Consider the following 21,471-nt stretch of genomic DNA (forward strand, 5'->3'; position numbering starts at 1 on the left):
GTAACCTTCTGCCAAAATGTGTGCTTGATTGCACGTATTGCCCTTCAGCAAAATCACATATATACTGACCTCCCCCCCAACCTCTTCGAAGCAATTCCTCAGAGCTATCTGAGCGGCTGTCTCCCAGGCTATAGTCCTCATTTTGCCCCAAATAAAACTTAACTCACAACTCTCACATTGTACATTTTTTTTCAGTTGACAAAATAGACAATTTAATACATAGTAAAAATATAGTAAATGATAAGACCTAGGAACTGAAGCTGTATAATGGGTGAAAAGAAGACTTTAGTAGGGTGGGACAGAGCAAAGATGGGATGAAAGATAAATTTTATTCCTGAGTCTCAGTGAGGTAGACAAATTGGTTGAAGCTGAAGGTGTAGGTGGCAGAGTAGGATGCTTTAACTGGAGATTAGGATGGGGGTTGCAGTTGTTGGTAATAACTAGATATAGGGTATGATTGTGAAAGTGGGTGACTGAGGTGGTGGACAAGATCATTTAAGGTAAGAAAAAGTCAAGGAACTGAGAGGCTTGGTATTAGCAGGGATAGTAATCAAAATATTTAACTGCCAGTACTAGGGTGGGCATGGATCCATCAAAATGAATGTAGCCTATCGTGCTGTGCAGGGTCTCGGAGGCACTAGTGGCTATGAAAATGTTTCAGTATTTTAATGATCATACTTGTGCAGTCGAACCCAGGCCATAAGATGGATCTTCCACATGGATATTACCAGGAATTATGATGGGGTTATGAAGAGTGAGATAGGAAGCTAGTTGAGGGAGTCTTTAATGAAAGAAGGAGAATGACCAGGACTATGGTAGGTGATAATAACAAGGAAGGGTGTGGAATGGCTTGGGATGTGTGGAATGGCTTGATGTCTCAAAGGATCAGGACATTATTTAGGGAGGAAGGAGGAAAGTGGTACTTGAGGCAGCAATGAAGAGCAAAGAGAATATTTACTCTACTTCTAACCCTAGAAGGTGTAAAGCAGTGGCTTTCAAATTTCATATATTGTATATGAAAAAATATTTGAAAAAAACATATATTTGAAAGTCATCATTTATTATAATTGAAAAAAATCTTTCATGGAACAATACTCACCTTAACCACATGCAGTATATGCTGATGTTTTCTATTACTTTATTTTTAAAGTTTTCTATTTCCTACCCACTAAATCGATTTCATAAACCATAGATGGGTTGCAGTTTACAATTTGAAAAGCATTGGTATATAAGTTGTAGGAGAAAAAATAGCCACCCCCTTGAGAGGACTGCAAAGGAAGCATGCTTTTTCCTCAAGAGGTAGCCAGGTTTCAGTTAGATAAAGGAGGTGAAAAAAACATCTATCAAAGAGGTTGAAGGATATAGGAGTATCTTAGTCTGTTCGGGCTGTGGCAACAAAATACCATAGACTGGGTGGCTTATAAACAATGAACATTTATTTTCACATTTCTGGAGGCTGAGAAGTCTAAGATTAAGGCACTGACAGATTCAGTGTCTGGTGAAAAATGCTTTCTGGTGTCTTCTTGCTGTGTCTTCACATGACCAAAGGGGCGAGGGAGCTCTCTGAGGCCTCTTTTATAAGGACATTAATCACATTTATGAGGGTTCTGCCCTCATGACCTAATCACTTCCCTGAAGGCTGCACATCCAAATGCCATCACATTGGGGATTAGGTTCCAATAAATGAATTTTGGGAGGGCACAAGCATTCAAGCTATAGCAAGGGGATTTTGTTGATGACAGATCCTGAATTCCAGAGGTCACAGTGGAAGGAGTTAGATGTTATTTTGGGGGTTAGAGTCTAATTCAAATTAGGCAGTATAGAGGACTGTGATAGGGTAAGAATCTCTATGACGAGGAATGATCTGGAGGCCAAGGATTCTTGTGTTGTAAGCAGAGATATAGGACATGAGGGGATTAGTAGTCTCAGGGGTAGGTGGATAATCAGTTCTAATTATAGCCCCCTTCTTGGGACTGGTCTAGTCATCTTGTCAGTGGTGAGGTGAGGTATAAGGGTTGGTTGGGAGTGAGTTGATGAGGTGTGTGTGGTAGAATGAGGATCTCACTAGAAGTGTGCTGCACTTGTGGACCCTCTTTCAATCCTACTGTGGACAGAGTTAAGCCTAGAGGGGCTGTCTTTCCAGAAGTGCCAGAGTTCCGAGGTCCCTTAAATCATGCTTGGCAATGGTGGTGATGGTGTCAAGGCTTAGGGAGTTTTGTGGCTTACCCTTAAGCCCTATTGTCCTTGATACTGAGGGGGAGGAAAGGAGTGGCCTTACAAGGAGTTAACAGTTTCTTGTGTACTCTTTTTTTTTTTTTTAAATGGATGGCTAAATGGGTTTTTATTTATTTATTTATTTATTTTTGGCTGTGCTGGGTCTTCGTTTCTGTGCGAGGGCTTTCTCTAGTTGTGGCGAGTGGAGGCCACTCTTCATCGCGGTGCGCGGGCCTCTCACTATCGCGGCCTCTCTTGTTGCGGAGCACAGGCTCCAGACGCACAGGCTCAGTAGTTGTGGCGCACGGGCTTAGTTGCTCTGCGGCATGTGGGATCTTCCCAGACCAGGGCTCGAACCCGTGTTCCCTGCATTGGCAGGCGGATTCTCAGCCACTGCGCCACCAGGGAAGCCCCTCTTGTGTACTCTTTAAATAGGAAAATTTTAATTTAAAAGACAGTGCTAAATTGAATGGTGCGCACAAAGTTGTGCTAGAAATAGCACTAAACTAAGAACCAGAAGATTTGTTTTTAGTTCTGGCTTTGCCTCTGGGTAACAGATCAGAGCCTTAACCTCATCAGTTAAATTAGTGTAATGTCATGCCTTTTTTTCCTTAAAAGCTGTTGTGAGGACTAAATTAAGTAAAAATATAGGCATATGGTGTAAAACTTATAAAGCACTATTTAAAGGCAAGAAGTTGGCAATTGGCGCTACTTGGCAGAAATAATATGTAGTCAGTGTAAATAGTGAACCAAGTACAGGCAGCTGTCAGTTAGTGACAGCTGGTGTTGCAATCAGGGTAAGATTAGATGTTTTATAAGATTTAAAGTTTTCTGATGGTGGGACACAACTCAAAGACAGATAGATGAAAGGCAGAACTCTTTGTTACTTATAGCTCCAAACCAGACAAGGCTGTCACACAGGGCCACACAGGAATTTGCACCCAGGGACATGTAACAGGAAGCTGGAACTGCAGGAAATGCTTATGTATGGCAAACAGGATGCAGTAGCTAGGTTTCGTAGGCTTCTAGGGTATTGGGTATTTTGAATAATTCTTCAGGCCTAAGAAAGAAGGGGCTGTCCCTCGGTATAGGTATGGAGAAGGGGGCCTCTGGCAGTTGGGTATATATGTATTATAACCCAAGAGTGGGCACTTCCCTGGCGGTCCAGTGGTAGAGAATCTGCCTTCCAATGCAGGTGATGCGGGTTCATCCCTGGTCGGGGAACTAAGATCCCGCATGCCGCGGGGCAACTAAGCCAGCGTGCCACAACTACTGAGCTCGTGCTCCTCAACGAGAGAGCCTGTGTGCTGCAAACTACAGAGCCCACGCGCTCTGGAGCCTGCATGCCACAAGCTACAGAGCCCATGCACTCTGGAGCCCATGCGTCACAACTAGAAAGAGAAAACCTGCAGGCCATAACTAGAGAGAAGCCCGCGAGCCACAACACAGATCTCGCAGGCTGCAACGAAGACCCCTCAGGCTGCAACTAAGACCTGACACAGTCAAAAAAAATAAAGAAAAAGAAATAACCCAGGGATGTTAGAGCCTGATAAGGGAAGTAGTTGGGATGGGGGTTTGACAAATTGCAGGTTAAATGGAATAGAGGGTTTCAGTCATGGCAGGAAGACTGGGTCAAGACAGCACTTGTTTTTTTTTTTTTGGCCATGCTGCGAGGCTTGCAAAATCTTAGTTCCCTGACCAGGGATCGAACCCAGGCCCCCTGCAGTGGAAGCACGGAGTCCTAACCACTGGATCACCAGGGAATTCTAGCACTTGTGAAATATCATGTTACAGGCAGACGGCTTCAAAGTGGTGTAATCTCAAATTGCCATTATTTTAGACTGCAAAAACTTACTCTAAGCAGATTTCTCATTGACATAGTATAGTTTCTTAATTTAGTTATTTGTTGTTTTTTCTTAAGTTGAAGTATAGGTGATTTACAATATTATATTAGTTTCAGGTATACAGCAGTGATTTAATATTTTTATAGATTATACCCCATTTAAAGTAATTATAATATATTGGCTATACTCCCTGTGCTGTACAATATATTTGTGTTGCTTATTTAGTTTATACCTACTAGTTCGTACCTCTTAATCCCTTTCCCCTATCTTGCCTCTCCCCTCACCCTTCTCCTCACTGGTAACCACTAGTTTGTTCTCTGTACCTCTGAGTATGTTTCTGTGTTGTTATATTCATTCATTTGTTTTATTTTTAACATTCCACATATAAGTGAAAACATACAGTATTTGTATTTCTGTCTGCCTTATGTCACCAAGCATAATACTCTTCAGGTCCATCCATGTTGTTGCAAATAGCAAATTTTCATGCTTTTTTTTTATGGCTGAGTAATATGCCATTTTGTGTGTGTGTGTGTGTATGTATGATTATATATATATATATATATAATCACAGCTTCTTTATCCATTCATCTGTTGGTGGACACTTAGGTTGCTTCCATATCTTGGCTATTGTGAGTAATGCTGCTATGAACATTGGGGTGCATATATCTTTTCAAATTAGTGTTTTTTCGTTTTCTTTGGATGTATAACTAGGAGTGGAGTTGCTGGATAATATGATAGTTCTATTTTTATTTTTGAGGAAATGCCATACTGTTTTCCACAGGGGCTGTACCAATGTACATTCCCACCAATAGTGTACTAGGGCTCCCTTTTCTCCACATTCTCACCAACATTTATTATTTGTTGTCTTTTTGATGATAGCCATTCTGACAGGTGTGAGGTAATAACCCATTGTGGTTTTGATTTGCAGTTCCCTGATGATTAGTGATGTTGAGCATATTTGCATGTGCCTGTTGGCCATCTGTATCTCTTCTTTGGAAAAACGTCTATTCAGGCAATCTGCCCATTTTTAATCAGGTTGGTTTTTTGATATTGAGTTGTATGAGCTTTTTACATGTTTTAGATATTGCCCCTTATCAGACATACCAATGTAAATATTTTCTCCAAATTCGGTAGGTTGTCCTTTTGTTTTGTTGATGCTTTCTAAGCTTCTAAGTTTAATCAGGTCTCATTTGTTTGTTTATTTTTGCTTTTGTTTTTCTTGCCTAAGGAGACAGATCCATAAAAAATATTGCTAAGACTTATATCAAAGAGTGTACTGCCTATGTTTTCCTCTAAGAGTTTTATGGTTTCTGGTCTTACATTTAGATCTTTAATCCAAATTGAGGGGTTTTTTTTGTATATGGCATGAGAAAATGTTCTAATTTCATTCTTTTACATGTAGCTGTCCAGTTTTCCTGGCACCAGCTATTGAAGAGACTTTTTCCCATTGTATGTTTTTTCCACCTTTGTCATAGATTAATTGACCACAAGTGCATGGATTTATTTTTGGGCTTTCTATTCTGTTCCACTGATCTATGTTTCTTTGCTTGTGCCAGTACCATACTGTTTTGATTACTGTAGCTTTGAAGTATAATCTGAAGTCAGGGTGCATGATTCCTCAAGTTTTGTTCTTCTTTCTCAAGATTAATTTGGCTATTTTAGGGTCTTTTGTGGTTCCCTATAAATTTTAGGATTGTTTGTTCTTGTTCTGTGAAAAATGTCATGGGTATTTTGATAGGGATTGCATTACATCTGTAGATTGTTTTGGGTAGTATGGCCATTTTAACAATATTACTTTTTCTAATTGTAATTCATGAACATGGGCTGTCTTTCCATTTATTTGTATCATCTTCACTTTCCTTCATCAATGTCTTATATTTTTCAGAGTACAGGTCTTTCACCTCCTTGGTTAAGATTATTCCTAGATATTTTATTCTTTCTGATGTGATATTGAATGGGTTTTGTTGCTTTCTCTTTTTGATAGCTTATTATTAGTGTATAGAGAAGCAATGGATTTCTGTATATTAATTTTGTATCCTGCAACTTTCCTAAATTCATTTATTAGTTCTAAAGTTTTTTTGGTAGAGACTTTAGGGTTTTCTATGTATAGCATCATGTCACCTGCAAATAGTTACAGTTTTATTTCTTCCCTTCCAACTTGGATGCCATTTATTCCTTTTTCTTGTCTGATTGCTGTGGCTAGGACTTCCAATACTATATTAAATAGAAATGGTGAGAGTGGGCATCATTGTCTTTTTCCTGATTTTAGAGGAAAAGCTTTCAGCTTTCACCATTGAGTATGATGTTAGCTTTGATTTTGTCATAAATGGACTTTGCTATGTTGAGATATGTTCCCTCTATACCAAATTTGTTGAGGTTTTTTATCATTAGGGATGTTGAATTTTGCCAGATGCCTTTTCTGTGTCAATTGATAGGATCATGTGATTTTTATCCTTTGTTTTGTTAATGTGGTGTATCACATTGATTGATTTGTGAATATTAAACCATCCTTGCACCTTTGGAATAATCCCACTTCATCATGGTATATGATTCGTTTTACATATTGTTGAATTCAGCTTGCTAATATATTGTTGAGGATTTATATATATTAATCATGGATATTGGCCTATAGTTTTCTTTATTTTTGGTAGTGTCTTTGTCTGGTTGTGGTATCAGGGTAATGGTGAACTCATAGAATGAATTTGGTAGTATTCTGTCCTCTCCAGTTTTTTTGAATATTTTGCAAAGGATAGGTATTAGCTCTTCTTTATATGTTTGGTAGATTTCCCCTGTGAAGCTGTCTGGTCCTGGACTTTTGTTTCTTAGGAGTTTTTTTCATTACTGATTCAATTTCAATACTAATAATCAGTCTGTTCAGATTATCTGTTTCTTCCTGATTAAGTTTTGGAAGATCGTATGTTTCTAGGAGTCTATCCATTTCTTCTAGTATGTCCAATTTGTTGGCATGTAATTGTAGTATTTTCTCATGAAAACTACATTGCTTGTAGTATTTGTATCTCTGTGATATTGGTTGTAATTTCTCCTCTTTCATTTCTTATTTTAGGCCCTCTCTTTTTTTTCTTGATGAGCCTGGCTAAAGGCTTATCAATTTTGTTTATCTTTCCAAAGAACCAACTCTTGGTTTAATTAATCTTTTCTATTCTTTTGGCCTCTATTTTATTTATTTCCTCTCTGATCCTTATTATTTCCTTCCTTCCCCTGACTTTGGGCTTTGTTTTTTCTCTTTTTTCTAATTTCTTTAGGTGGTAGTTTAAGTTGTTTGAGATTTTTCTTGTTTCTTAAGGTATGCCCATATCACTATAAATTTCCCTCTTAAACTGCTTTTACTGCATCCCATAGACTTGGAAAGTTGTATTTTTGTTTTCATTTGTCTCAAGCTATTTTCTAATTTCCTCTTTGATATCTTCGTTGACCCATTGGATTTTTAGTAGCATATTGTTTAGTCTTCACTTGTTTGTGTTTTTTCCATTTTTCATCCTGTGATTGATTTCTAGTTTCATGCAATTGTAGTTGGAAAATGTGCTTGATATAATTTCTATCCTATTACATTTGTTGAGACTTGCTTTGTGATCTAGCATGTGAGGTATCCCAGAGAAAGTTCCATGTGCACTTGAAAAGAATATGTATTCTGCTGTTTTTTGATGGAATGCCCTGTGGATATCTATTAAGTCCAACTGGTCTAATGTGGCATTTAAGGCCATAGTTTTCTTATTGACTTTCTGTCTGGATGATCTGTCCATTGATGTAAGTGGGGTGTTAAAGTCTCCTCTTATCATTGTATTATTTTCAATTTCTCCCTTTATGTCTGTTAGTACTTGTTTTATATTTTAAGTGCCCTTATATTAGGTGCATATTTGTTTATGAGTGTTATATCCTCTTTTTGTATTGATGCCTTTATCATTACATGATGCCCTTCTTTGTCTTTTGTTTTAGACTTTGTTTTAAAGTCTATTTTGCCTGACATGAGTATTGCTACTCAAGCTTTCTGTTTCCATTTGCTTGGAATATATTTTTCCATCCCTGCACTTTCATTCTGTGTCTTTATCTCTGAAATAAGTCTCTTATAGCAGCATATAGATGGGTCTTGTTTTTTATACAAACAACCCATCCTGTTTCTTTTGATTGGAGCATTTAGTTCATTGACATTTAAAGTGATTATTGGTAGGTATGTACTTATTAACATTTTGTTAGTTGTTTTTTAGTTGTTTTGGTAGTTCTCCTCTGTTCTTTTCTTCTTTTAGTCTCTTCCCTTGTGGTTTGATGATTTTCTTTAGTGGTACGCTTGTATTGATTTCTCTCTAGTTTTTATGTATCTATTGGAGGTTTTTGATTTGTGGTTACCATAGAGTTCATATTTGTTGACCTATTATAGCTTACCTACTCGTTTTAATCTTGTTATATCAGTTCAAACACATTCTAAAAGCTCTACATTTTACCCTCCCCCACTATGTTTTGTTTTCAATATCATGTTTTACATCTTTGTGTCTATCCTTTAACTGTTTATTGTACTTATAGTTGATTTTACAATTTGTCTTTTAATCTTTGTACTAACTTATTTAAGTGGTTGATCCACAGCCTTACCATATATTTGCCTTTACCTGTGGGAATTTTCCTTTCCTATAATTTCTTATTTTTGTTGTAGTCTTTTATTTTTCAGTTAAAGAAGACCCTTAAACACTTTGTAAGGTCAGTTTAGTTTTGATTAACTCTTTTAGATCTTGCTTGTCTGAGAAGCTCTTTATCTTTCCTTTAATTCTGAATGATAACTGGTAGAGCAATCCTGGTATTGCTGGTAGAGTATCCTAGATTGTAGGTTTTTCCCCTTCAGCACATTAAATATATTATTCCACTCCCTATTGGCCTGCAAAATTTCTGCAGAAAAATCAGCTGATAGCCTTAAGGGGGTTCCCTTGTATGTGACCCTTTGATTTTCTCTTGCTGCCTTTAAAATTATCTCTTTAACTTTTGGCATTTTAATTATGACATGTCTTGGTGTGGGTCTTTTTGGTTTCATCTTGTTTGGGACTCTCTTTGCTTCCTGTACCTGGACATCTATTTCTTTCTTTAGGTTCAGGAAATTTTCAACTATAATTTCATCAAATACATTTTCTACCCCCTTTTTTCTCTCTCTTCTCCTTCTTGGTGTATGTTTGATGTTGTCATAGAGGTCCCTTAAACTATCCTTATTTTTTTTAATGTGTTTTTCTTTTTGCTGTTCTGATAAGGTTGTTTCCATTATTCTATCTTCCAGATCACTTGTGTGTTCTGTACCATTAAGCTGCTGTTAATTCCTTCTAGTGTAATTTTTATTTCAGTTATTGTATTCTTCAGCTCTGACTGGCTCTTTTTTTATATTTTCTAGTTCTTTTTTAAAATTCTTGCTGTGTTCATTTTTTCTTTTCCCAAGTTCAGTTAGCATTCTTATTACTATTGCTTTGAACTCTTTATCAGGTAAATTACTTATCTTTGTTTCATTAGGGTGGTTTTTTTCTTATTCTTTTGTTTGAAACATATTCCTTTGTCTTCTCATCTTGTTTTTAACTTTCTCTTTCTTTATGAAATTAGGTGAAGCAGTTACCTATCTCAGTCTTGAAGTCATTTCCTTGTGTGGGAGCATCCCTATGTAGTCTGCATGTGCCCAGTGGCTTTGGTAGGAGAGCTGGATCTGAAGTGAGCATGGGCCACATCTTACCCTGGGTTCTTCTGGCAACCACCACCTTGGTGGGAAGTAGGGATGGATTTGAAGGGCTAGAGCCAGAGCCAAGTGTGACCAGGACTTTTCCTATGCTTAATGGCTATTACACCCTGTTGGAGGCAGGTTTGGGGCCCAAGGTGCTGGAGCAGGACCCCAGAAGCAGTTGTGTTTCTCCTGGGTGTGATGGTAGTCTTTGCCTTGGTTGGGGTTATGGCTGGGGCCTGAGGGACTGCATTTCTATGCTGGTTTCAATTTTTCCTCTGTGTACACGCCTTAGTTAGAGGCTGGGTTGGGGCCTCAGTGCCTGGTGCTACACTATTAAGCTGTTTTTTTCTCCTACAGGCTTTGGTGGTCTCCACCCTGGAACTAGTTTTGCTCTTCCCAAATGTAGGCAGGGACACATACACTGGAAAGGTTGCTTCTGCCCTGGTCAGAGGCAGGTCTGGTGTTCAAGTCAGCTCTGTTCCCTCTATGTGTGCACACTCTTATTGGCAATGGCAGCCTTTGCCTTAGTTTAAAAGTAAAAGGATGGGAAAGGATATATTATATACAATTATAAGAAAGCAGAAGGCGTTATAGAAATCTACGGCAAAGTATACTTCAGAACAAGCCATACTACTAGGGATAAATACAGACACTTCATGATAATAAAAAAAATCAATTTTCCAAGAAGACACAACAGAACTTCAAAATAATGAAGGAAAAACTGATGGAATTGAAAGAAAAAATAGACAAATTCACAATGATACTTGTGAATTTATTTTAACTCTCCTTTCTCAGTAATTAATACAAAAAGTAGACAGAAAATCAGTAAGGATATAGAAGACTTGAATAACATAACCATAAACTTTATCTAGTAGACATTTATAGAACACTCCATTCAACAACAGCTGAATACACATGGAACAGTCTCAAGCTAGGACTATGATTATCCATTAAGCAAATTGATCACAATGGAACTAAATTATAAATCAATATTTGAAAGTATCTGGAAAATCCCAAAATAGTTAAATGTCAAACAACACACTTTCAAATAACCCCAGAGGTCAAAGAAGAAACCACAAAGGAAATAGTAAATTATTTTTTAACTGAATGAAAATGAAAACATCAACATTTGTGGAGTACAGCTAAATTAATACTTAAAGGGAAATTAAATGCTTATATTAGAAAAGAAGAAAGGTCTAAAATCCACCTTAAGAAGTCAGAAAAAATCAACTTAGACTGAAAATAAATATAAAGAAACAATAATGAAAAGTTGAAGTCAACAAAATAAGAAACAACAAACAATAAAGAAAATGAATTAAACCAAAAACTTTTTTTTTTAAATCAGTAAAGTCAATAAATCTCCATTAGATTGATTAAAAGAGAAAAAACAAATTATCAGTATCAGGAATAAAAGAGTGTATCACTACAGATCCTTCACAGACTTAAAAGCTAATAAGAGAATGTTATGAACGATTTTATGCCAATGAATTTGACAATTTAGTTGAAGTGGACAAATTCTTTGAAAGACACAAATTACAAAATTACAAGAAAATATAGGAAACCACAGTAGTCCTATATCAACTAAATAAATTGAATTTGTAACCATAAATCAGAAGGAAACCCAAGGTCCAGGTGGTTTTACTGGTGTATTTGATCAAGCTTAAACAAAAGGATAGTAATTCTACAAAAATTTGTTTTCAGAAATTTTTATTCAGATCTTGTTTTATGACACTAAATATAGTTTTAGTCATACAATTTCTATACCTGTTTTGGTTAAATTTATTACTAGTTATTTTATGAGTTTGTTGCTAATGTGAATGGATTTTCTCCTATTTTCAGTTCAAATTGATTATTAATAGGATAGTGAAAGACTATTTTTGTGTATTTATTTTTTGTGTTGCCAACTTAATCTCTCTTATTAATTCTCATTCTTCCCCCCAACCCTCAGCCTATTGAGTCCAAGAATATAATCATATCATGTGCATACAAAATAAGTAATTTGGTATTTTATAATTATTCTAAGTATTTCATCTTCATGTCTATTACATTAGTTATAACTTTCAAAACAATGTTAGGAAATAGTGGAGAAAACAGGCATCTCTGCCCAATATCTGGTTTTAATAGAAATTATTTTAGTATTTCACCATTTATCTTGTTGTTTACAGTTTATTCAAGAAAGTAAAATATGCCATATATACTGAAAAGTACACGCAACATATATGTACAATTTAACAAATAATTGTAAAGCAAAAATCTATGTGACCACTGTACACGAAAAAATTTTAAAGGTTAAGAGATAGTACATTACCAGCACTGGGAATGTACACAACTCTGCTACAAGAACCCTGTTCCTTCTCCTCTTAGTGGTAACACAGGTTGCCCTAACATTCTTACTGATTTCCTTACTTTTTAAATAGTTTTATCATTTATACGTGCAACCCTAAATAATATAGTCCTGTTTGCCTTTATTTGAACTTTATATGAATGGAATAATGTTTTATGTATCATTTTGTTCAATATTATATCTAAGATTGATCCATGCTACTTCATGTGAAAAGGTTTATTCATTTTCTTTGGTTGTATTCACTTCACAGTATGGATATATCAAAATTTATCTTTTAATTTCTATTGTAGGTGTCCATGAGTTATCTCCTATATTTGGTTATTACAAACATGGATACCATGAACATTTTTGTACATTTCTTTTGGTGCAATGCGTATGAGTTTCTCTAGGATAAATCCCTAATAGTAGAATTTTGGGCCGAATTAACTTTACTACATAATGGGTAACTAAAACTTTTTCCCAAATGAGAGTTAACATTGTTCTACATTAATGCTCTAACCAAAAGACATAGACTGGCTGAATGGATACAAAAACAAGACCCATATATATGCTGTCTACAAGAGACCCACTTCAGACCTAGGGACACATACAGACTGAAAGTGAGGGGATGGAAAAGATATTCCATGAAAATGGAAATCAAAAGAAAGCTGGAGTAGCAATTCTCATATCAGACAAAATAGACTTTAAAATAAAGACTATTACAAGAGACAAAGAAGGACACTACATAACGGTCGAGGGATCAATCCAAGAAGAAGATATAACAATCGTAAACAAATATGCACCTAATATAAGTGCTGTTTTCTACAACCGCTGTACCAATTTACATTCCCACCAACGAGTAGACGGTTCCAATTTCTCCAGATCCTTGAAAACACTTTTTATCTTTTGTTTGTTTTTGTAATAGTCATTCTAAAAGTTTGAGGTGATATCTCACTCTTTTTGATTTGCATTTCCCTGATGATTACTGATACTTAGCACTTTTTCATATACTTGTTGACCATTTGTATGTTTTCTGTGGAAAATGTCTATTCAATTCTGTTGCCCATTTTTTAATGTGGTTATTTACTTTTTCTGCTAATCTCTTTATTTATATTAGCCAGTTAAGGTTTTCTATTTCTTCTTTTGTTTTTCTGGAAGACTTTATCTTGGCTTTATTTCTAAGGGACAGTTTTACTGGGTACAGTATTCTTGGTTGTTAATTTTTTTCTTTCAGCACTTTGAATATATCATCTCAATCTTTCCTGGATTGACAGGTTTCTGCTGAGAAATCCACTGATAGCCTTATGGGGTTCCCTTATATGTGATGAATTGCTTTTCTCTTGCTGCTTTCAAAATTCTTTCTTTATCTTTGAAAATGTGATTATAATGTATCAGTATAGACTTCTTGGTTTCTTCTATTTGACATCCTTTGGCATCCTGAATATGGATGCCCATTTCTCTCTCCACATCTGGGAAGTTTTCAGCCATTAGTTCCTTAAAAAAGCTTTCTGCCCTTTTCTCTCTCTCTTCTATTTCAGGACTTCTAAAATGTGTATATTGGTTCAGTTGATGGAGTTCCCTGAGCCCTTTAGGCTTTCTTCACCTTTTTCATTCTTTTTTCTTTTTGATCCTCTGGCTGTATAATTTAAATACTCTGTCTTTGAGTTTATTGATTCCTTCTTCTGTTTTTTTTTAAGTCTGCTGTTGAATTTTTCATTGCAGTCATTGCACTCTTCAGTTCCAGTATTTTTATTTTATTTTATTAGTTTCTTTTACAGGGTATGGCAGATTCTATTTTCTAAAGATGATGCAATATCTCCTTTGACATTCTCACTGATTAGTGGATCTGCTCTTGACCTCAAATCTGAGTGGGCTTAGACTCACTTGTAATCAGAGTGAAGTAGAAGTGATGCTGGATGACTTCCTAGGTAAGGCCAGAAAAGGCCATGCTACTCTTACCTTCTTCTCTTGAACTCTCATACTCAGAGCCCAGGAATGCCATGCATAAATCTGACTATCCTAAGGGTACCATGCAGTGATGAAGCCAAACCACTCTGATGGGCATTCTCTGTCGTCAAGTCCTCCCAGCCTATGTGTCAGATACTGTGACTGAAGGAGCACATAGGTAATCTCAGCTCCCAGCTGTTGAGTCACCCCAAGCCTTTGACTCCTCCTAGCTGAAGCCCAGATGGGGTGAAGCACATAAAAGTCATCCTTGCTGTGCCCTTTCCAATTTCTGACCCACAGAATCCCTCTTTCTGCTGTGTTGTTTCTGGGACTTGTTTCTGAATTAAAGGAGAGATAGATGCTAATGAGATTAGGTGATGGAAGAGAAGGTGAATAATAGCCACCTCTCTGGCTCAGTAGGTGTTTGTTTATGGTCAGCAAAGTACCTGCATACTGGAGTTAAATGCAGACAGTGTGGGTGGGGGATGCCAAATTTTCCCTGTGTTTTTACATCATCTGACATGTTTCAGAGGGAGGGGCTCATGGAAAGTAGTTTAAAAGTATGTTTTCAGTCCATCATCAATAAAACAGTTAGTTGAAATTCCACCTGGACTTTAGCAACTGTTCCTCTCTCATTTTAAATCCATAGTGTCATTGCCAGTTTTTCTCCTTTTCTGTATCTTTATGGTCATTTTTTAAATGATGAGGTTTGTTTTTTTTTAATTGAGACATTGACATATAACATTGTATTCGTTTTAGGTGTACGACATAATGGTTGATATATGTATATACTGTGAAATGATCACCACAATAAGTTTAGCTAGCATCCATCACCACACATACTTACGTTTTTATTTTTCTTGTGATGAGAACTTTTAAGGTTACTCTCTTAGCAACTTTCAAGTATACAATAGAGTATTGTTAACATATTCATCATGCTGTACATTACATCCCCAGGACTTATTTATTTTATAACTGGAAGTTTGTACCTTTTGACACCATCACCCATTTTATCTAACCCCCATCCCCCACTTCTGGCAACCACCAATCTGCTCTCATCTCCAGTATTTCTGAGTGGTTCTTTTTATTGTTTCTGTCTCTTTATTGATGTTTTTCATTTTGTTCATATATCATTTTCCTGAATTCACTTAATTGGCTGAGTTCTACTGTAACTCACTGAGCTTCTTTTAGAAGATTGTTTTGAATTTTGTCAGCAAATTCATAGATCTCTATTTCTTTAGGGTCAGTTACTTGAGATTTATTTTTCTCCTTTGATTATGTTATATTTTCCTGATCAGTCGAGTCCCTTGTAGCTTTGTGCTGATGTCTGCATTTTTTGAAGACACAAACACTCTAAATTGCTCCAGATGACCAGCCTTTTTTTTAAATGGAGGCTGTAATCGCTTATTCCCTCTGGTGTCTAACTTTGCTGGTTCTGTCAGCACTTGATGTGAGGCTACACAGAAGCTGGTCCCGTGGGTAGGACCCTGAAAGGTAAGGACATTGGAGGCATGCCCTACTCCTCTGCCTCCCTTCTGAGGGAGAAGCCTCAGTTCTGCACATTTTCCCAATCTTGAAGATCCCTGCTAGCTGTAGGAAGCCACCCTCTGCTTTTCCTTTGTTCTTAGCTGCCCCAGGCATCTGGACTATGCTAGTTCCTTCAGCACTTGGTGTGAAGTGAGACAGGACCTGACCCCTTGGGGAGTGAGTGCACTGAAAGGCTGGGAGGCTGAGCGCACACTCCATTCTCTTTTCCCCACCATGGGAGAAGTCATTGACTGAGGAGATCTCTCCTGGCCCTGGGCTGTGCAGTTTGGGAGGAGGGGCTAATGCAGTTAAAGTGAAATTGCTCTTCTTACCTGTTTCAACGTGGCTGTTCTTGGTTTTTGTGCTTATCTGGGGTGCTGAAACTTCTTATTTGGAATCTGGAATTCTCATAAAGGTATTTTGGTTCATGTATAATTTTTACATCGCTGTTTCTATGGGGGAACAACGATTGAGTCTTCCTATTTCTTCATTTTGCTGATCTCACTTGCAGTTTAATCTTTAAGGAACAGATTATTTAGTGATACTGTGGTGGAATATGTGTAGTGATGAATTTAGCCAGGGTAGATACAATGACTAGTGGGACAGTGTGCATCTTCATTTAGGGGAAGGTGTAAGAACTTCTTCACTTATAGTAAGAGTGGTGTTTTAAAACCTGTATGATCATGTTATAACTCTTAATATTGATGCATATAACTAGATTGATATGAAAGGTTTAGCTAATAAAATAAAGCATGGTCAACAATGTATACACATATCTGTGTGCCCATTTTATCACTGTATTTCTTGATATTTCTTTATGTTTGTTAAGATAAGTATAAAAATAATGCTCTCTTGATGTTTTAATTTGCTTTAATTTACTTCTGCTTTTTTTTGTTTACAGTATGTTTATACATCAAATACAAATGCTGCATTTTATAATGTATGCCTTCAGGCAAGAGGCTGTAGCAGAATGCAAGATCAATTTTTAGCATAACAATGTGTTCAATCTTCTTATATATATATTTATTTATTTATTTTTATTGTGGTAAAAAACACAAAACATAAATTTTACCCTCTTAACAAATTTTAAGTGTACAGTATTGTTAACTATATGCATATTGCTGTGCAGAAGATCTTCAGAACTATTTTTATCTTCATGACTGAAACTCTATACCCAATGAGTAGCAACTTTCCAGTTCCCCCTTTCCTCTAGTCCCTGGCAACCACCATTCTGCTTTCTGCTTCTATGAGTTTGCTTTAGATGTCTCATATAAGTAGAACTACACAGTATTTCTCCTGTGACTGGCTTATCTCACTTAACACAATGGCCTCAAGGTTAATCTATGTTGTCACACATTGTAGAATTTCCTTCTTGTTTTAAAGCTGAATAATACTCCATTGTATGTATATATCACATTTTCTTTATCTATTAATCTGTCCATGGACATTTAATATGTTCATTCTTTGTGTTCACTATTCTTTGACTATTTGCAGGCACACATGCCATTTGATGCCTATGGTGCCACCAGGTCAGGTGAATGGAGGGTGCTGAACTGTCTTATCCTGGAGCATTGTCTGTGTCTAGTTTACTTGTTCTGTGCCCTTCTACTAATGGGCTCCTTTGTGTAACTCCACAGGTAAAAGTCCTGGGCTCAGAATCTTAGTTCTTGTCAGGGTCTTTGTTCTGGTTCAGCCTCCTCAACTGTAGTGAAGTCATTCTTTCTGGATTAGTTTACAAAGGCTATGGTAGGAGCTGATGTCTGTGAACCTTTCCCCTAAGACCCAGGATGGGCCAAATACTTCTCTGACTATATTGCTTAGCTTTTGGAAGTTACTTAACTTTGAATAAGAAATCAATACAGTTGAATTTAATTAAAAATCAAGTTATACGTGAGCTCTAAGCTTACAAAGTTTTCAGCCCTTGTAGATTGGTTCTCTTATAGAACAAACATCATGTTGCGGTTTCTTACCCTGAGACACATATTTGCTGCCTCAGCATCCTCTGCAGAGCTGCATTCACCTCCTGGTTCTTGAAGCTGTAAATGAGGGGGTTTAATAAGGAAGTGATCACACCATACTGTATAGAGACAACTCACTACAGGACTGATCCTGAAGAGAGGTTGATGTACCTGAATAGAGCGGTCCCATAGAACAAGAGCACCACGGTGAAATGGGAGTAGCAGGTGGAGAAGGCTTCGCCTTGGCTTTTAGAGGAAGAGATACTTAGAATGGCAAGAATAATTTTTGAGTAAGAGAAGAGAATCAGGGGAAGTGTCACAAGTCCTAGAAATGCAGAAAACCTAGCCAGCAGGGTGGTGTTAGGTGTCGTATCACTGCAGGACAGAGGGAAGTGAGAAGGCAGTTCACAACTGAAATGGGAGATGATATTGGGACCATAGAACTGTAAGTTCTGAACACAAAGGTTATTCACTAGTGAGTTCAGAAACCCCATCACCCATGCTGTACCGACCATTGCAGTGCAGAGAGGTCTATTCATGACCACGGTGTAGGGCAGAGGGTGACACATGGCAGCATAGCGGTCATAGGCCATAGCAGAGAGCAAGCAACTCTCAGTGACTCCAGCAATCATGAAAAAGAAACTCTGGGTAATGCCGCCCCACACGGAAATGGTTTTCTTCTGAGACAGGAAATTATGCAGCATCTTGGGCACAGTGACTAAAGAGTAGCATATGTCTAGGAAAGATAAATGTCCAAGGAAGAAGTACATGGGCATGTGGAGGTGAGAATCAGCCCTGATCACCAGGATCATCATCAGGTTCCCTATCAGGGTCAGGAGGTCAATCCCCAGAAAGAGAACAAAGAGCATGGTCTGGATATCCGGGTCACTAGACAATCCCAGCAGCACAAATTCATCAATAATGCTAAGATTTGTCATGGTTTCTTAGATATCCTATCCCTGGAGAGAGACGAATACTTATTCATTTGGTGGGACAATGATCTGAGTCACACTCAGTGAATAGGACTTTTTAATCTATAAAAGATCCACTCTTTGCTTCAAGCCAGAAATTGAACCCGAGGATAAAGAAGGATCTGACCATTTTATTACCCTATTAAATACTGCAACTTTCCTTCTCCTGGTTAAGTACTCTTTATCAAATTCAGATTTTTTCCCTATGACACGTAACAATTTCTAACATATTGGATAGTAGACTTATTTAGTACATTAAAAAATTATCTCTTCTGCTAGAATTTATATTATACACAGGCAAGGATCTTTGTCTGTTTTTCCCCCCTATGAATGTATTCCTAAATGCCAATAATTGTCACTGGCTTCATAAGTTTTGAGTAAGAAAAGAGGATCAGGAAATTGTCACAGTCCTAGAAATTCAGTACACCCAGCTAGAGGGCTCTAGATAAACATTTGTGGAAGGAAAGAATGAATGCTTCCTCAGCTACAGTGTCTTGTCTTAACCCTCCTTGCTACCATCCTCTGACTTCTTAGATCGTAGACCCTCACAGTCTCTATCCTCTCATGCTCTTCCCCAGCCTTTCCTCAGCACCTGATATCATCCAAGACCTGGTGAACCCTTTCTGCAAAAGCAGAAAGACACCCATTGGTGAAGCAAGAGACATCCTTTTGTGGGTGACCGCTTTTCAATTATAGCTTAAATTCCTAGTACATCTCACTGACATGTCAACCGAGACCTGTTATCTGACATCATGTTTTTAGACGAGGACAATGTGGGACAGAGGGGTAATACGACTTCCATCCTAACTAGATGGCTCAGAGCCAGGACTGAGCCAGAGTTTCTGATTTCACAACCAATTCTCTTTCAGGTGCTTCACACACAGACAGTAAATATCTGTGGATTTAAGGAGTTTGTGGTTGAGATTGGTGTGGTTTGGGAGTTACAGAAGTGACCCCTGCTTTCCTTGGTCCTGTGAATTTGCAATATGCCGTAAGGTTCTACAGCAGCTTCTGTAATGGTACAATGAGCACTGGACTCAGAGTCAGATTGTCCTTGCTGATTACTGGCAGTGAAACCTATTCAAGACATAACCTACTCAAATGAAAATTGGAACAAAATGAGGTGAAATGTCATAAAATCTTTATAGTCTATGAAATAATTTATAAAAATTAAAAACTTCTATAAATGCAGAAGAGTGAAACAGTTTATGGTAAATGAAAATTTGTGATCTGTTGAGTGTTGTTTATGCATATTTTGTCCTAATTAAATATTTCACCAATGCTGTAAAATTATTTTCACTAAATACATTTTTTAAAGTAGGAAACATGCTTTCTGGTTCCCAATTCCTTCCAGCCTGATTTCCAAGAATTCATTTTTTTCTCTCCTGACATTCTTTCTCTGCTCCTGGGATATACTGACTGCTTGCATTTTTATATTGAAACCTATCAGCAATAAACTTACTTCCCATTCTTATTTCCCTCTCTCCCCAAACCTCATTTCATACATGTTCCTTCCCACCACCATCTACTTACATCTACACTCATATGATAATAACTGTTATTTAATGCATAATTTATGCCAAACACTATAACGAGGGCTTGATCTCATTTATTCCTTATACAACCTTGTAACAAAGATATTACTGATCCCATTTCTGTGGATCGGAAAGGTTAAGTGACATACACAGGCATAGACTTTAAAAGTCATGGAGGGACTTCCCTGGTGGCTCAGTGGTTAAGAATCTGCCTGACAATGCAGGGGACATGGGTTTGAGCCCTGGTCCGGGAAGATCCCACATGCCGCGGAGCAACTAAGCCCGTGCGCCACAACAACTGAGCCTGCACTCTAGAGCCCGCGAGCCGCAACTACTGAGCCCCCGTGCCACAACTACTGAAGCCCATATGCCTAGAGCCCATGCTCCACAACAAGAGAAGCCACCGCAATGAGAAGCCAGTGCAACACAACAAAGAGTAGCCCCCACTCGCCACAACCGCGCAGCAACAAAGACCCAATGCAGCCAAAAATAAATAAATAAATTTACTTAAAAAAAAAAAGTCATGGAGTTGGGACTCACATCCAAGGTCCTCTGATTCCAAATCCCATATTCTTCCTACTTTGCAATACTGCAAACCTTTGCTTATGAGAAAATCTTTCCTGGTTTGGAGATTATACTTTCTCCTGAGGGAACTTGGGAACCCAGACAGGAATGTGAGGTTGCCTTGGGAGTTTGGGCCACTAACCATGTCTGAAACTTCTTACCCAGGATGTCCTGCTGCTCCCAGACATACTGGTATCAGGGATTTGACCTCTTCGACCAGAGATGGGGTCTTCTGGGCCAGGGAAAATTCCAGGAAGAGAAGTCTAAGGAAAAGCCAGATTGAGGACTAAGATCAATTCAGGCTGAAAGAAGCAGCACTCTACAGATCTGGGGGGATTAGGGTCGCAGAAATGGCCCTTCTAGGTTTCCCTCCCCTGTTTCCCTACCTGAAGCATCTGAAGAAGTCCTGGCACTGATGCATCAAGTAAGTGATTGTAGACATGAAGGATTAGGATTTATTCATGCAAAGAACTATTCTCTTCTTGTCCTGTTTCCTAAAAACAGCAGCAAATTTGACTTAAAAAATATCTTTCCCACCCTTATTACACTCTTCCAACAGCTACAATGCTTACATTTTGATCCCATCTGGAGGCAGAACACTGGTCAATGAATTTAGGAATCCCCAAGATCCCAAACTCTAGTGAAAGCTTTCTAGAGTCTTTTTTGGACTCCTTGGAGCCCAAATGTGCTGCCCCAGTGCTTCACGGGCCACTGAAGTCACTGAGAGGCTAGTAGGATATGTGGGTCTCTCCCCATCCCCATGTACTATGATCACCATAGCTTTTCATTAATCTGTTTAATACATATGTAGCTTTTTAGTGGACTTTTAAAAAAGTAAACAATATTTAACTAATAAAATAACTTTGAAAACAAATGACATAGGGAAA

General features: G+C 37.7%; 1 protein-coding gene across 1 annotated transcript; it reads right to left on the reverse strand.

The window, feature by feature from the left end:
* Window positions 1-17,522: 17,522 nt before the first annotated feature.
* On the reverse strand, window positions 17,523-18,452 carry LOC118902758 (olfactory receptor 8S1-like). Its single transcript, XM_036867440.1, is given in 1 exon segment — window positions 17,523-18,452. A coding segment is annotated over 1 exon segment (930 nt).
* Window positions 18,453-21,471: the final 3,019 nt, after the last annotated feature.

Source organism: Balaenoptera musculus, chromosome 10 (assembly GCF_009873245.2).
Source record: "Balaenoptera musculus isolate JJ_BM4_2016_0621 chromosome 10, mBalMus1.pri.v3, whole genome shotgun sequence".
NCBI lineage: Eukaryota > Metazoa > Chordata > Mammalia > Artiodactyla > Balaenopteridae > Balaenoptera > Balaenoptera musculus.